At 53.7% G+C, this 17,410-nt stretch overlaps 3 protein-coding genes across 3 annotated transcripts; 2 read left to right on the top strand and 1 right to left on the bottom strand.

The window, feature by feature from the left end:
• Window positions 1-459: 459 nt before the first annotated feature.
• On the top strand, window positions 460-2,784 carry BDP55DRAFT_643374 (FAD binding monooxygenase). Its single transcript, XM_060573502.1, has 6 exons — window positions 460-1,549; window positions 1,618-1,738; window positions 1,830-1,925; window positions 2,035-2,059; window positions 2,235-2,255; window positions 2,337-2,784. Exons 1-6 carry the CDS (start codon window positions 806-808, stop codon window positions 2,638-2,640), a joined length of 1,311 nt encoding a protein of 436 aa, XP_060436308.1. The 5' UTR covers window positions 460-805; the 3' UTR covers window positions 2,641-2,784.
• A 671-nt stretch (window positions 2,785-3,455) lies between these two features.
• BDP55DRAFT_763400 (uncharacterized protein) lies at window positions 3,456-7,091 on the top strand. Its single transcript, XM_060580904.1, has 2 exons — window positions 3,456-4,300; window positions 4,352-7,091. The coding sequence occupies exons 1-2, from the start codon at window positions 3,788-3,790 to the stop codon at window positions 6,608-6,610; spliced, it is 2,772 nt and encodes a 923-aa protein (XP_060436307.1). The 5' UTR covers window positions 3,456-3,787; the 3' UTR covers window positions 6,611-7,091.
• Window positions 7,092-13,529: 6,438 nt separating this feature from the next.
• On the bottom strand, window positions 13,530-14,985 carry BDP55DRAFT_626112 (uncharacterized protein; the record flags this gene model as incomplete). Its single annotated transcript, XM_060571590.1, has 3 exons — window positions 13,530-13,630; window positions 13,800-14,420; window positions 14,748-14,985. 3 exons carry the CDS (start codon window positions 14,983-14,985, stop codon window positions 13,530-13,532), a joined length of 960 nt encoding a protein of 319 aa, XP_060436306.1.
• Window positions 14,986-17,410: the final 2,425 nt, after the last annotated feature.

The raw sequence follows: 17,410 nt of genomic DNA, 5'->3' as shown, positions 1-17,410 counted from the left end.
TCGAGTGAGTAGGGAGAAGAGCCTCTCAGCAGTTCGTGAGGCTCGAGAAATAGGTACCTTCTGGTGCTGAAAAAAATTCTTATTAATGGCTTATCATCTTTGATTAAGCAAAATCTACCAAGTCAAATACTGAACCGAAGAGTTCCTTGTTCTAGTATCGTCTAGTAAAAGGGCAATTAGACCAGAATTAGATTAGCAGTAGTAGAGGACGTTTACTCCAGTGAAATTGGAAACTTCCAAGGTCGTCAAATTAGAGAGCCTATATCATCGGTGTAATATGATGCTCCTTGCAACTTTTTGGATTAATGGTTGATTGAACTTGCTTAACGCTGTGCTTATATTCGCGTATGTGTCACTCAACACTGCGTAATGTTCCCGCGCTAATGGATCGGCCGCCGCTGAGGTCCTGTCCGGAACGGTGCGGCACAGCCCGCGGAGCCGGAGCCCACATCGAAGTCCACCAAGTCTAATAAAGAACAAACCCGGCCGGCCCAAGCCTCAAAACCTTCCGTCGTAGCCCCCTGCTTTCGTCGGTTGTTCCGCTCCAGGACGGCCGGGGACCTAGGTAGCGCTATTCCGAAGGAACACGGATCAACAATGGCCTCTCTATCCCGTGATTGGACCTTACGATGATCTTTCGAACCCCATTTAACGAGCAATACATAAGGCTTCTCTCAACTGCCGTGAAATCCGATGGAACTCCACTACTTGCACACAAACCCATCATCCTTCATTCGGCCCGATACCGTAGGGAACCGTCAAACAGGCAACTCAAACAACATCATCCTCTCAAGGGGAACGTTACATGTCCAATCAGAAATCCTCTTTTCCCCCTCCAACCATGTCTTCAACTCCAGTCGACACCGAGGTCCTCATCGTCGGGGCCGGCATCGGCGGTCTCACGTTGGCAGCCATCCTCTCACGGCTCGACATCTCGTGCAAGGTCCTCGAGCGCAGCGACGTGCTGCGCCCCGTCGGCGCGGGCATCTCTCTCTCGCCCAACGGTCTTCGCATGCTCGATCAGCTCGGCGTGTACGACAAAGTGCTGAAAGCGGGCCAGAAGCTGCGTAAAGTGCAGATATGGCGTGGTAAGAAGCTCTGGAATACGGTGGACTGGGCGGGTTGTGAGGCCAAGTTCGGGTACCCAGTTGTGTCGTTGGAGCGTCATCACTTCCACAGGCTTCTCTTCGAAGCGGCTGGAAGTGACAATGTCGTGCAATTCAACACAAAGATTGTCGATGTCATTGACGACCCGAGCGAGTCCGTCGTCAGAGTGGTCTCTGACGAGGGTAGAGAGTTCCGCGCTCACGTCGTTGTTGGCGCTGATGGGATACGATCAGCCATACGCAGGTGCCTGGCACGAGACGCTGGTCTCAAGGAGGCAAATACCATCAAGTTCACAGGGCGCGTCCACATGAGCGGCATCACCGCTCCGCTGGAACATCTCGGTTCCCAGGACCTCGGTGTCGCCAACTGGATGCTCTACGAAAACTCGACTCTCACCACTTGGCCATGCCCCGACAACAGGCAATGGTTCATCGGCGTCACGGTACGAAAAGTCCTCCGTACTCCTACGCATCCCGGTAGGAGGGGAGCTCAGCTAATCTTGGCAAACAGAAAACCGATGAGAAGGTCGACAACGACCGGTCTATCTGGAGTAACTGTGACGAAGATACCATCAATTCAGTCTACGGAGACAAGTTCCACCCGTTCGCGGAGAAAGGAGAGTTTAGCGATAGTAAGTCGGGAAGCTGAATCCCTTCCAGTTTTGCTGACGAGATTGCCGGCGGCTTGAAGGAACGCCCAAATCTGACGTGTTTTTACTCTAGTTGTCGACAAGAACGAGCGGATCCTTGCTTGCAATATGTTCCAAGAAGTCGAGTTTCCGTCAATGGCCCGAGGCAGAGTCTGTCTCATCGGCGACTGTAAGCTTCTTACTCTTACTCTTCTCTCTACCCTATCTCTCCATAGCCTTTCTTGCCAAAGGTAACTCCGCGATGAAGGAGAAAAAAACCCGCTGACTGGTCCCAACAGCCGCGCACAGCATGACCAGTGCCTTGTACGTATTTGCAGTAACGCGCGCCCCCCTCAAAATCCCTCCGTTGCAGATCACAGAGCCTAGTCTGGCAGCTAAGCATCTAGCTTGGGGCTGCTCCCCCGGGGAAGGCTTTCCCATCCATCCCTCTTCCTAGTTCCAACGGCATTTCACTAACTTTTGACTCTTTCATGAATAGCGGCCAGGGCGGAAACCTAGCGTGAGTTTCTCCATACCTGAGATCGAGATTGTGAGGTGAACGTTGTTGAAGATGCTAATTCGAGATATTGCCAACACGCAGAATCGAAGATGCGGCGATCCTAGCTAGCCTGATCCGGGAAACCCGAGGGTCTCTGACAGAGAACGCGGAACCGATCCTCCAAAAGTACAGCGAGATGCGAGAAAAGAGGGCAAAAGAGGTGGTCAAGTTCAGTTTCCGCTTTATTTTACTACACGGAGCCTTTCTACCATATGGCATTGGACCGTTGCTTCGATGGTTGATCTACGCTTTCCTGCCCGGCGGCGCCTGGCTCTGGTTTCTCAAGTTCCTGTATGGTTTCCAACCCACTGTACCGCAGCTAGAGTCTGTGTCGCCAAAGACATAAGAGAGAGAAGACGTTTATTATTCTGCCTAGCTCGTATGGATCTATCTCTTTTCGGAATGCCGTTGTCTAAGATTGATGTTTCACTCATTCTGGAGTAACCTAACCAAAAGCCCTATGACGGATAGCCGTCGGATGAGATTTAGCGGGTGCCTGGAGAGAAAGAGAAGAAACACAGCCACGGGCGGGCTCACAATGTCTTCTTTTCTTGTCTTTTCGCGCTGCGTGGGGGGAAACAAGGATATCGTTCGAGAAGCAGGGGTTCTAATGACACTAGGACTGTTTTGGCTGGACACGACTTTGACTTGCAGGAGTACCCGTGAATACACGCAATTGCAAAAGGACTCTTGTCGCTGCCTCCAAGAGGTCATGTACCTCCGCGCTTGTTATTGTTGTGCAGCTTTTTGCATAACTTGAGAGCGGCGCAGCAAGCGCGACAAGGTCGGCTAACTCGTCTTGGACTCGGACTCGAATTGCTGACTTTTGGCCCCCAACCTAAGATTGAGGCAGAGTAAGTTGAGTACATGTAAACATGCACGAAGTCGAAAAGCCCGTCCCACAACCACACATGGACCAAATCTGATGGGCTTTTGCTGATGGGAGTGAAGTCTACCTGTACATTCTCAAATTTTGAAGCCGCGCCCCATGTCGACCATAGAACACCCCCTTCTCTTACATCAACACCTCCTCCATTGACTGTTCACCCCCCCTCGATGCCTTCCCGACACTGTGCATTCGAACCCCAGAGCGCATCCTTCAACGGTACCTTGCCTCGTCTCATCTTGTTCCAACTTTGGCTTGCTCTGTAGACTGAAGTTATAACATCTCAAAGAAACCACCAACCACGACAATGGATCATGTTGGTATCAGACTTTGCCACTGCAGACGAAAGGGTTGAAGAAGAAGACGAGTGACGCAACTTTTCAGACTCTTCCTTTTCTACTTCAAGCCTTTCAAGCCTCCTCAATCAACCATCCAAACTACAACCAATTATAGTCGACGGCGGCTCATCCCTATAACCTATCCATCTTTTTCCCTCTTGCATTGGTACCAATATATTATTGTACAAACATAACCAATGTGTATTGTATAATATCAGTTCCCTCTTTCTTTTTACCAACTTCCAAAACCTAGACAACTATACCCGACTATGTCTCTCACATCCCGACACCCGCTCCGCAAGAGCTGCAGCTTCTGCCGCGCACGCAAGATCAAGTGCAGCAACGAGACCATCTGCGAAGCTTGCCGCAAGCAAAATGTCGATTGCGTCTACGACTGGGACTCACGGCCGCCAAAAACCCGCACCGTATCCCAGGACATGAGCAGAAACAACAGCACCGGCGACGGCAGCGGTGTTCCCGTACCGCAACGCCAGAGAGCCTCGACGGGTGGCTCGCCACATTCGATGCCCATCATGGAGGAGCCTACGCAGATGGATGGAAGCGGTGGTGCAGCGCCCATGGCCCTGATGGGCGGCGGCGAAGACGTGGCTAGCATGCTCAACAGCATGTTTATCGAAAACTTTGGCGAGAATCCGGCGCCTGGGCCCAAGTCGAACCCGTGGCAGGAGAGGATATCGGCGTATAACCAGACTCTCCGCTTGACTTTGCAGGATCGGAGCGAGAATGTCGTCAACTCAAAGTTCAGTCACCGAGATGTCAAGGTATGAGTCCAAGACTACCTTCTAGAGGGCACTAAGCTAACTTGACCCAAGTACACTGGCATCCTACAGCTTCTCACTCATGACTTGGTCGGCCTTGTGGTTGATAAGTTTGGCGGTTTGGGATCCATCTTCATGGAACAGGGCGGTGGTAGATTCTATCTTACAGGACTCGCAAGCGACGCCACACCATCGATGTTCGATACGACACCGACAGGACCGAGTCCCCTGACCGACTACGGCACTCGACAGATTGGACAATTGGTCGATGTGTGGTACAGCGTCCACCCTCTCTCCTTTCTCGTTTCCAAGACCTTGCTTCTTCGCGAACTGAGAGACGGCACACACGACGAGGTCCTTCTGGCAGTCATCCTCGCCGACGCATCCTTCTCCCTCGGCGACGAGGTAGCCATGGCGAGAGGACACGTTCTACTTCGGTGGGCGTCAGCTCAACTCCAGAACCGCCCCATCTCAACCCGGGTCAGCCAACCGGGCATGCCCGGCGCCGGCATCTCCCTCCCCGGGATCAGCACAGCACAGGTCCTGATGCTCCTGGGATGGAACAGCCTCTGCCAAGGGCAGATCAAGCGTGCCACGTGCTACATTGGCCTCTCTGGCCGCCTGGCGACTGAGATCAAGGACACCATCTCAGCCTCCTCGGCGCCCCTGACGACGAGCCGCATCAACGGCATCGACGTCTGCGAGGTCGAAAAGGAAATCGTCGCCTACCTCTACTGGACGACCTACACTCTCACCCTCTGGACTTTCCTGCAAATGGGTACCCACTTCTCGCAACTGCTCCCCACGAGCCTCACCTCCATCTTCCTCCCCGTCGATGAGACCTCTTCCGTGCTGATGCGCCTCGATGAGGTCTCGGACAACTTCTCCACGCTGCAAAAGCAGAAGAGCATGATCAAAGAAATGTGGCCCCTCGCCCACATCGCCTCCATCACGGCCTACATCTTCGCCCTCTACCCGCAGGAGCCCGACCCCAACGAGACGGTCAGCACAAACTTCTGGCAGGAGGCGCCCCTGCTCGCACTCCAGCGCATCCAACAGGGCAGCACACCCCAGGACATGGAGTGCGTCTGCCGCGAGGTCTACCGCGTCCTCATGGAGAGCATCCACCTCCTCAACCGCCAGGTCGCCCACGCGCCCTCCCGCTCCCTCGTCCTGTCCGTGTACCACACCATGGCCATCCACCTCCTCTTCCCAGCCATCCTACCCGGCGCACCGCCCCCGGCAGAGCCCTTTTCCCTCACGGCGGAAACGGTCGAGCGCTTCATCGGCTCGGCGCAGGAGCTCGTGAGCATAATGCTCCACATTGCCGAGCAGACGTCCCAAGAAGGCCCCGTCATCATGCCCGCGCAGAGCAAGAACTCCTTCCCCGACGTCTTCTGCCTCGCGCTCGACACGTGCGCCCGCGGCCTATCCTTCATCTACGCGCAAAAGCAAGCCGGTGTCCTCAACATGGAGCCGCAAATGATTGCCGTCTACGAAGGCCGCCTCGAGGCCCTGGCGTCCCGCCTCCTGGGCATCGCGGCCTCGGACTTTCTCTCCCCCGGCGGCCAGGTCCGCGCCATCAAGAAGCACCTCAAGGCCGTGATGCGCGCGTTTGGCGGTCACGTCGGTAGCAGAAGCAGCAGCAGCAGCAGCAAGGGCAACAGGAACAGCACGGGCAGCGGCATGAGCATCCCCGTCAGCATCAGCCACCACACGCGCTCCGACTCGTACGCCTCGTCGTCGTCCACCACGACGCACTCCATGTCGCGCCGCAATTCTTCGCTCCCGCACACCCCGCCGCAGCACCACCACGACCACCCGTTCTCGGGCGCCCCGACGGCCGTGGACTCGGCGTCGTCCTTTATCAGCCCCATGGACACGTCCATGATGCCGTCCGTCTCGTCGTCTTCGTCGGCAGACGACTCCATGACCTCGACGAGCGAGCTGGCAACCCCGTTCAACCCCTTCAGCCCCGGAGACAGTCACAAGCATCAGCAGCAACAACACGACTGGCGTGCCGCAGACGAAATGTTCGCTCACGTCATGGACCCCGCGGCGCTGGGGGCCCCGACGGGCGATCACCACCTCACGCTCGCGGACCTGGTGGACTGCCAGGCTGGCGCGGCGGGTTGGTTCCCCGACCACAGCGGCGGGCAGATGCTCGTCGACTTTGACATGGGGGCGGCGACCAACTGGGAGTGGCCGTCTGTCAACGACATGGGTGGCGGCGGTCACGAGGGGATGACTGCGGCAGCGGCCGCGGTGGGGAGCGACATGGACGCCATGTTTTACAACTATTTCAAGAAATGATGGGGGGAGGCTGGTTGGAGTCATCCTCGTGAATTTTTTCCATCTTTCTGGTTTCGCTCCCTTCTCATGACTTGACGAAGAATCATTTCCTTATTTCTTTTTCTCCTGCCATTTTCTTTGGTACTTTTCTTGCATTGGGCTCTATGGGAGCGAGAGCTAAACCACACACACACACACCTCCTTACCCCCTTGTACAGAATAGATTTCATTTGGGGGTCCCTTGGAATGGGACCGTGTCTTCAACAGCTTCTTCATCATCACTGCATAGCTCCCAACTAGACGAGCAGGCAGGCAGCCTTTCATTCACCGGCAAGGCATTCTTTTTTGTCTCGTTGGTTTCCTTTTGTTTCACATTTTTCACCGGTTTAGAGGGTCTTTGGGGGTTTAGGCATACTGACACACAATTTCGGCGTTCAAGAGGTTCCGGGCTTACATTTCTCTCCCTTCCTTTTCTTCTTTATTCACAATGTGCTACTTTTTTTTTGGGGGGGGGGGGGGGGGGGGGGGGGCAAGCAGAACGGATGGACAAGCCAGAACAGACATGGGACGAAAAAACTGGAAGGGAACGAGAATGAAGGTTACATTGGCCGCCATCTGCTGAGCGCCAAGGAAGAAGCACCAGGAAGGGCGAACCAGAGACGAAGTTTTGTGTGGAATCTGGGACGGATTCTGGGGCTTGGCAGCTGGAGAAACATAGTTCAAGACAGCAGCAAAAATTCAAATCCCAAATCTACCTTGCTGTGTGCACAGAGAGTACGCTACACTAGGGACCACCTTACCGTGAGTGCGCGACTACTCAGCCCAACACAACATGGCATGCAGTCATTCCTAGTGCAACGTCGGCGAGCAAGGGGTTGAATCCGTTTTGTGGATACCGCCGGGATGCGGTAGGGATCGTACGGGAAGTGGATCGTCCCTCAGTACGTAGTAAGAGCGTCACGGGTGTGTACTCCGTAAAATACCCTAAGGTACGTACACGGTATGGACCAGATCTCTCGGAGGAGGGAAGTGAGATGGTTGGACGGGAAGGATTCGAAGGATTTGGAAGGGGGGTGTGGGGGAGAGGAGAGAAGGATTCGGGCCGTGTGGGGGGAAGACTCGCTTCTCTTTCTCGTGGCACTGTTTCCCGTTTCTCTTCTTACCTTGGTGTATATGGCGGACACAACTTTTGTGAGCCTACGGATACGGATTAAAACCATGACAGATGCACTTTTAAGTATCAATCGCGCATAAGATGACAATTCAAACAGCATCATTCCGTAAATGGTGGCTTTGGAGAAGATTAGTATGTGGGAATTGGGCTCAACTACCTAGGTTCCCAAAAAGTGTGCACTTCAAGAGAGGCACGACACTGACCTAAAGTCGGAGAAACACGGAAAACTCTACGAAATCAAGTTTTACTATTCCGCGCTTGGAAACTTCACGCATACTCCATGAGAGAACATAGTTTTGGTGTACATAGCCCTATGACAAGCGATGGATCGCGCGTCTATCGAGAAGGGTGCGCCACGGCGGTAGTCTCGTCAATCGTGTCAATCGTATCAGCTATCCAATAGCAAGAGAACGGGCGCTGCTTATCTAAACAGGAACGAACATGAATCATAAAGGTTGTCCAGACCGCAAGATTTCCAAGTCATGAGCGTAAGCGCCACCGCCGTCACCCGCAGCCGGACTGGTCAGCAACCTGGTACGAAGGACGGTATACCCGGGGGATCCTATGGGAGCGCAACGTGCAGAAGAATTAGCTTTGGACGGATAGAGTAGCCGGTGAATAACCTTCTTTCCCTGGGCGCAGGCGGTGCACTCACGTTTAGAGAAATCCGCTATGTGGTAGGCAATCTCTATTAACCGCGTCTGGAAGATGATTGACATTGGCGCGCGGGTGGTTCAGGACAGCGGCAACACCGTACGGCTCAAGGGACTAGGCGAGAGACTTTCGGAGCTTACGTTCAAAGATCCGGACAGCAGCTTCCTGCAAGTGGAAGATGGAAGCCACAATTAGGTAGTCCTTGAAGCCGGGGGTTGAATGGCAGAGGGCCAGTGGCTGGCCATCGCGTTTGCTGATCTCTTGTGACAAGCTTTCCTGAGAACTGGAGCCCTCAACAGATACAGCGTCTTTCCACTAGTACCCACGTGCCCGATATGGAACTCTCTCTCTCTGGCCAAAGCTCTTGTCCTCACTGCAGTGCCAAAGTCAAATCAATGCTTGGCTTTTGCCCATCAATGCTTGATCCAAACATCGAAATCAGGCGCGGATTCCTAGACCTGTCGGAATCCTTTCTGGACACTTGGCCTCAAAGATGAGGGGAGGCTCGTTGCAATTGATTTTTGCTTCCTGAAAATTACCTCAATTTTCTTGCTGAAGAGGCATTGACATTTCACATCTACACAGCCCGCGCTCCAAGTGCCGGAATCGGCTTCCTAGGTCCGGCTCCTGGAGCGACAACAGGTTGAAAAGCGTTTGTTTTGGCGCGCTGTCTTATTCTCCATTTTCTAATTGCCGCGTGGCTGTAGCCAAATCCTCCCGCTCGCACGCGCAGAGGATTGAAATGTTCGAGGAAAAGGAACACGACGGTTATGAGAGGATCGCACGCGACGCCGTTTTCGGGAAATGCGCGGGAGGGGGTAATTAGCCAGCCACCTAAAACCGCTTAATGAGGTACGATTCGCGAGGAGGCGGACATGACCTCCGTGAGAGACGTTGGAGAACGGCAAGAGGACCCGCTACTAAGAGAGTAGTGGATGGTTCGACCAGCAAATCACCGTCAACACTCGATTCATAAGCGAGACGGAGAAGGATGTAAACCTGGCAGCAGGACGTGTGTGGCGTTGCTTCCTCCCGATGATGTGATTTGTCGCTTAACCGCGCCAAAACCAATCGCCAGCGAGATTGTCGCGCAATGAGGAAACTACTGGGGCCATCTACACTCCACGAACGGTTCGCTCCGTCTTCCAATTTGTTTCTCGACCAGGCAGGTAGCACCTTGCTTGGACAGTAACAGCAGTTGAGGATCTTGACCATACAGGCATCTGAGCTTTGTCTTTCAAGTCCGAGATTTCATGTATTATTAACTTGGAAAATCACTTACCTGATGGCCGCAACCGCAGAGGCGAGATCCGTTACTTCCTCAAAGGGAACAGGCCAAGGCAGCCGCGCCGGGTGCAGGTGCCGGGCAGGAAGCGGGGCCCGGTCGCGGGTCCGAAGTGGGTCTCTCTCACATCGAGCCCCCTCCACACCGTCCCACCCACCCTCTCCTTCTCCGCCCCTGTTCAGCCACACTCAATTGCAACAACCCAAAGAGAACTTTGGATCTTATTCGGCGATCAAAAGCGATAGTTGCCAACATCCATCTACAGGCAGAAATGACGAGTTCGCAAGTCACATCAATTGCAGTATTCTCTCGCTGGTTTTTCATACATATCGTGAATTTGATGCAACGGAGTGAATAATTTCCATGGAATAGTCGCCTCACATCCGATAGACCCTTGTAGCATCTCCCTCACGCCGACTGGGCGATTCGGACTTGTGCTCGAAGAAAGCTTCTGCCTGAACATGCCCCAGTCGCCAAGAGGGTCACATTGATTTTTGGGCATCCCTGGTTCTGCACGCAGCAGAAAAATAGAGCCTTCAAGGTTCCCGCATGCGCATGCACCTAATGTGCTGAAGCTTCTGTGGATCAGGGCTTTCAAACAACTGACGATGTTACGGCGGCCGACCTGGTTGGAAAGGGAAGAGCCCGTCTTGGTGTCTTGGAGCCGCATGGTGTGATGTTTCCCCAAGGCCTCAGCCCCAGCCCTGGATGCTGGGTGCTCATGATCACCACTGCATCCAACCCAAGGGGCCGTTTCTGTGAAAAGGAGGCACCCAATACCACTCAGATCATCATCATCAGGCATGACTAGGTAGGGGTATTTGGGGGCACATCGGATTCCTCGGACTCGGTTCTGTTATTGACACCCAGATGCTTAGCAGACGGGAGTCAAGGAACGGGAAGAAGTCCAGCCAATGTGCAACTTCTCGAGCAGAGTCAACCAACATCTACGATAAATGAACGTCTCCTCCGACACTAAACGAACCTTCGCCCCCGTTTCCCGTCCAGACACGGCCGCATCGTCCGGCGGAGGAGAGGCAATAGCTGGCGATTCTTGTGAGAGGGAGCACTGGAGATATCTTCAAGCGAAGGATGGACTTCGTTTCAGCATCACTAAAACTCCTTAGCGCGCTTGAGGCACACCTTACCTTAGTGACGCTCCCCAGACTCTCTTCTCCGTCATTAACGTTCAGCAAGACCGTCTCCCCTGATCCCTGTCGACCAACCCCAAATAGGCCGTGCATATGGATCTATTTCGGGAGATCCCCCTAGTCGGAGGATCCCGTTTTTCCGTCGCTGCCAGGGGCTCCTGCCCCACTCTCTGGTCAGCGCTATCACACTGTTTCCGTTTCCTGCCTCTATCACCTGTTTTCCCATGCTTCCTGCCCCCAAATATTTTGCACACAAGGCAGGGCAGTCAGTGCCAGCCTACGCCGTCGCCCTGATTCCTCACCTCTCCACCTCGCCACCTCGCCATCCCATTCCCCCGACTGCACGTCAATTTACACTCTCATCCATCAAACCTCTCAGCATTTGACGTTTCCATCACCTCACCCCCGCCAGGCTTATGCTGCACAGCAGGCAGGCTGCCTTGGTCTTGACCCTGCGGGGTGACCAAGGCCGCACCAAAGACGGCCTGATCGAAAAGCCCGCCTTAGGCGACCTACCTTAGTCAGGGTCGGCGTGTCGTTTGCTTTCTATGCAACCCTCAAAGGCCCTGAAGCGGCCCCCCCCCTTTCTCAACGTCGTGCATCAGTTAGTTCGTCGGGCCACAGCAGCGCCGTACACATCAGAGTTTGGGGGATTACGGGGGAAACCCCTCCTGAGATTTCAATCAATACCTGATGCCGCGAGGCCAACACCAGCCTCTGAAGACGTTCCACGACAGCCCCGCCACAACGCGGGACATGACTTCTAGATCAGACGAAGAAACAAACACGGCCTCAGGCAAAGGCTTGGGATGAACGAAAGTCCATCCGTATTGGGAGCTGGCCACTCAGGCTCCTCCCTTCTGCGGCGAACCGCGTTGAGAACTCTACTTTCAACGTCCAAAGCTTACCTCTACTCTTTCAGGGTAGGTAGGTATAGGTACACCACCCAATCCTCTCTCAGAGGCACGGAAATAATCCAGTCGGATTCCAACAACCTGACGACCTCCAACAAACAAACTTCTCACCAACATGGATCTATATCCTTTACAAGGGTTACAGCAACTCGACCGTCGCAACCGTAACCCAACAACGCCACTGCCCCCATCCTTCACGGCACGCCAGCTGGAGCTGTGGCAGCTCAACAACGCGCCTGTCGTCTGGTGGCCCCGGCTACTCGGTGGTCTAGCTCACTCCTCACACTAAACTCCGAAAATCTGACCACCGTGCAGTCGCGCTGTGCTCAAGGCAACAAGGTTCTCACCTCATCCCGGGTCGACTTCTTTGTCCACACACATACTCGCAAGGGAGCTGAGCCTTCACGTCACTCACTGACCAAATCGAGACAATGCGCGCTCACTCATCCCGCGCCGCCCATCACGGCTTACGAGAGAAGCGCGCAGCCAGTCCCGACATGTCCGCATCACCTAATACCATTGCTCTTAGGTCCCCGCTCCTCCTGCCCTTCGGGTTTGACGCGGCCGGAGACTATCTTACCGATCTTTAGTCTAATGCGGAAAGCAATTCGAAGTTGAGTAAATCTATGCGTGCTCCCCAGGACGAATCAACGAGAGCGGCTCGCATGATCCCTTTAGGACTTCCGTAACAGTGACAATTCCAAGGCAGCATCTCGAAAGATACCTCCGTTCTGAGATTGACCACACCTACGGTTTGGACAGTCATACTACGGTCAACTGGTGGACCACCAAATCCAACTGCTCCTTCTCCACAATCTTCGCCTATTGAGGCCGCATTGAGACCTAGGCAGGGTCTTCCAACTCCTTGACAGCGTAGATCTTTCCCACTCAGTCTTATCAGGCTGACATTCAAAGTGGCCCCCTCTCGCCATCACCGAAAACCCCCGACGTTTCTCGCTGCCTTTGGCCCTTCCCCACCACGCCCTGGTAATGAAGAGCGGTCGACTGCGAGGGCGAAACGTCCGGAGTACTGAATACTGCTTGTTTCCAACAAACCCCCGACATGCAAAATAGTTATAGTGCAGTCTAGGTGCAGAGAGCAGGGTTACATGGCCCCGTCGAACCCAAGAACAGGGCTTAGTCCTGCTCCCCAGCCTCTGCTCCCAGCGCTCTGGATCGCATGAAGGTCACTAATGCTACTGTTGTCCACAGTTATTCTCGTCTTGCCGCCAAGGCATCTACACTGCAACACGGACTTGAGTGCTGACCCGATCAACCGGATGGTCGCTATACCTCCTTCAACTTCGACGCGAGGGACGCGAGATAGAGATGAAGAGAGAGACGAACAGTACGGAGTAAGCAACCCGATCCTCCGTCGCAGGCGTCCAGAAATGGAGGTACATCGCCGACTATTTAGAAGCCCCCAAATGTGACCCTGAGGCGCGTTGGTTTTATTCCACCTGCTGGCTGGCAATCCTCCAAGTAAAAAAATCACAATAAAGAACACCATCTAGCGTGGGCGGTGTCTTGGCGCTTGCTTCGCAGATGTGAACCAGACAAGTCAGGCCACGGCCATGGGTGAAAGACCTGCTTCTTGAGTAGGGATTACCCTCGTAGATCTTTCAGAAAGACCATCTATTTCCAGCCATTAAGAGTGGCTTGTGAGCACTGTCTAAAGTAGTACGTAGAGCTGAACCGATTCGGTGTGGCTGGGGAGAGGCGCCTAGTGCCGAGCTGCAGAGTGGTCGCTGGGATGGGCCCATCATGGATGACAACCTATGTCTGCTCTCAGTCCCAACTGATCCCTGTCCATAGTATAACCCTCAATTGGATGAGGGCTCTTGGGAATCGGATCAAGTGATGCTGATGATTTAGTTATAATTCAGTCTACTTTACGCTGTCTTCTCCAATGGAAGGCGTAGCTATCCTTTGTAATCGCTGATAGAAAACCCACCAGTCCCTCAATCATCCATCATTAATCTACTTCTGCTCTGAACACCAACCCAAGTCTACGTGGTAATTGAAGATATACCTTCCATATTACCGCATATACCGTATTGGTATAGCCAGTGGCCAGCGTCGAATCTGCTGATTGTCCAGCCTAGCGGCCGTGGGTTTCCTTCCTGGCCAACCCGCACTGCCTCGACTCCGCATGGCTTTGTGTATGTGAGAAGGGTCGGTCTTACAATCAGACTGGAACTGTAGAGTTCCTTGTTGCACTCTTCGCTAATGGTATACTCCATTCCCACCTTGTCGTCATATGGCGTTCTCGGTGGAAAGTTCACCTTGGGCTGGTCCCAGTCTCGAGACGAAAGGCTGCTTATGCTGCTGCTGCTTGTGTGGCGCTCGTTTTCCGAGTAACAGCTGCTCGTATCGCTGCCTTCACTGCCATAAGGCGCTTCCCGGAGAAAGACTTCATTGTCGAGAACTTCCTTACTGACCATTCCCATGAACCATAAGTAAAGAGGTCTAACTTTCATTGCGAGCTGGTCAGAGGCATCATCGACTTGCTCGTCAACGGAAAGGGAGCCAATGCTGATGAGGCGCGGTTTTCGCATCGGCGGGAAGGCGGCGAAGCGCATGCGCAAGGCGTCAAATACGTGACAAATGCCAGCTTCGCTGATGTAGACGTCGCACTTGTCACCCTCCTCTGCTGAGACATCCTAGGTCCTGAAGCCTCCGATGCCGTAGACAACCATGTGGACCGGCTCTCCTCGGAGTTCTTCTGGGAAGAGGACTTGGGCTGCAGTTTCTGGGCTCAAGTCTGCCGTAACAATCCTCATGCGGCCGAAGTATTCCACTTTGAAGTCATCTGCGTCGCAAAACATCTCCTAAAGACTTGACTCGCATCTAACGTCTGGGGCGGTCAACTCTTAGCATTCACGACATGAGGGAAGTGTAGGAAATAATAATAATGACAAGCGGATCGTGGACATGCCATATCGGTTGTAGATTTTTGGGAAGTATAGACTTTGCTTACAAACATGGCAGAATATCGAGGTATTCTGAAGAGCATGCATCAGACACCTGAAGACGGTGTAACCCGTTGCTCCAAAGAAAGCGACGTGACGCATGGGTCGGTTGATTCGATATGGAAGAGACGACTGGATGCTAAGGTGGAGGCCAGGGCCAAATTTGATGGGGTGGCGTGGGATGAAGCTGTATTCGACCTGATTGTCGACTAGTCGGCCAAGAACGTTGGAATGATGGCTTGCCATTTTCGCGGGCGTGAAACACAGCAGCCAGAGATCCTGCCGCAGAAACTCCCCAATCTGAGGATCTGATTCGATGCTGAGAAGGACCGGTAAACAGTGGCGAAGCTGTAGAGAGCCTATTTGACAGTGGACGCAAATAGGCGCGGCGGAGATGAGTTCGAGGCACGGTAGCTACGCGAGGGTCGCGAGCGTAAAGGGAAATAGCCCGAGATGAGACTTATGGAGCTGATCCAAGAAGTTGGAGGCGAGTGGCAAGCAATGGCACAGCGAAGTGTGTAGCGTACCTGTGATGGATGGGAAGATGGCGATTGACTGCTGCTGGATGGTGATGTGTTGTTGATACGAAGGAAGAGGCACAGCGGGGAATTCTCCTAGAGGCGCATATTAGGTTCGCTCCCATGCTCATGATTGAGTATTCCAGCGGACGGAAGGATGAAGCCATTGATATCGGTCCGTTGGAAGGAAGGGCTCCATTAGGCTACTTGGCCTGCTGCCACGGCAGAGCGTGGCTGCGAGGTACCTTGGAAAGCATTACCTTACCTTACGGACGAAAAGGAGACTTGAGAAAAGAGATGTAGATGCGGAAGGATGACTGATCAGGCGGAACCCCGGACAGAGACTGAGTAGTGGTCCAAAACAAGAAGCACCATATCTCACCCAAGCTGTAGAATAGGTACTTAGTGCCATGCCTGTTCCACAGTGGCAGGGTCTCCGTAGTGGACGAGGGGTGTGGCAGGACCAGTTTGGACTGATCTTGAAATGGAAAGATCATCGAAGGCGAAGGAAGCATCACACAAAGCAGGGGAGATACCTGCCCTGTCTCAGTATATACGCCCTGGACCGAGGTATCTGCACTCCGATGTAAGCGCGGAAGGCTTCTTCTGCGGCCATGACCTCGGCGGCGCGGTGGCTTGGGAAGAACACTCGACGTTGACTGCCTTATGGGTCCATGGAACATGTACACGAAATAAGTAGCGGCCGATGCAGTGCCATGCGGGACGAGTGCAAGAGAGAAACAGAGAAGCCTCAGACAAGGTGTATGCAGTAATTCGATACACAGCACAGGGCTGAGATGACACGCTGATATGTCGCCTCGGCTTGGCCTGCAGGTGGAACTCCCTCGCGGTCGGCTGCGTTTAGCAGCGGAAGCGATGCAACTTCCCACATCGTCACGTTGTGTTTCAGGTCTGGTTATTATCAAGTGATGACCAAGGTGTGGGATTCTAAGCAGGAGCTATGAGTTAACAATGGCTGACCGGGGGTAGATAACGGAGTTTGAGTATTCAAAGACCGAAAAGAGATGAGGGTCGGAGGTGCGGGGAGACGAAAGGAGGACGAGGATGATGATCTTGTCGGGATACCATGTGGACTCGGTCCCGAAGAAGGCAAAACGAAGCAAAAAGTGTGAAAGATGAGTACCCAAAGCAGGGGAGATCAAGAGAGAGAGAGAGAGAGAGAGAGAGAGAGAGAGAGAGAGAGAGAGAGAGAGAGAGAGAGAGAGAGAGAGAGAGAGAGAGAGAGAGAGAGAGAGAGAGAGAGAGAGAGAGAGAGAGAGCGTGTGTGTGAAGAGCAAAGTGGAGCAAATGCGTGCCAGCGGGAATCGGGAGTTTGGGACTTGAGGTTATTCTGTTGCCTGCTGGGAGCAGCGGGACGATGCAGCGCGCGATGAGACGTTGTTGCTGCAAAGATGCACCAACAGGCCCGGCTGTGTTTGCTGCCCGCCTCTCCGCCCCAGAAACCCCCTCAAGGTGCTATGTGCGGGAAACTGTGTGATTAACTGTGTTCGGGAAGGATTCTGCCTGAGGGGTGAGGAAGTGGGAAGCACACCAGGGTGTTGACCTAATCAGGGTGGGACGATGGAGCAAGGGTCGCTTATCGAGCCAATGGGACACAAAGGCCTTCCCCGCCTCACCTCACACATCACAGCACAACTGCGGCTACTGGATGTTGACGCGCATCTTAATTTAGTGCTGAACCCACTAATTACTTCGTAGATGAGATGCGCTGAAGAGCGACACAGCGCCGCCCCATGAGCTCCGTGACTAAGCTGAAGAATCGCTTCGTTCCACCTCTCCTTCTCAAACCATCCTCTCACGTACAGCTGCTCGAACGCACGTAGAATGCACGCAGGACCTGTTCACGGTTCAGTCATCATGTCAGACTCGCAGCTATTATCAACCGCTGCATGTTCTCGGCCAAGGCGAGACGGCTGAATCATTAGGCATTGAATACCTAAATGTCTCAATTCGGGGCGGCCAGCCCGTGTGCTTGGGATTCGTTATCATCCAACTGCGAATCAGATGAGAGACCATATCCACGAGACCAGACAACACAAAGACAAGATGGGACGAGGTTCAATGCAACTTTGACAACCGCAGCGCCTGTGGTGCAAAGCAGAGATCTGCTAGAGCAAGACACGACGGAAAGC

The sequence above is a fragment of the Colletotrichum godetiae genome (genome assembly GCF_030913485.1).
Source record: "Colletotrichum godetiae strain CBS 193.32 chromosome Unknown BDP55scaffold_2, whole genome shotgun sequence".
In the NCBI taxonomy this organism is placed as follows: Eukaryota; Fungi; Ascomycota; class Sordariomycetes; order Glomerellales; family Glomerellaceae; genus Colletotrichum; species Colletotrichum godetiae.
Note: the sequence above shows the minus strand (reverse complement) of the source record. Positions and strands in the feature narration are given on the sequence as shown.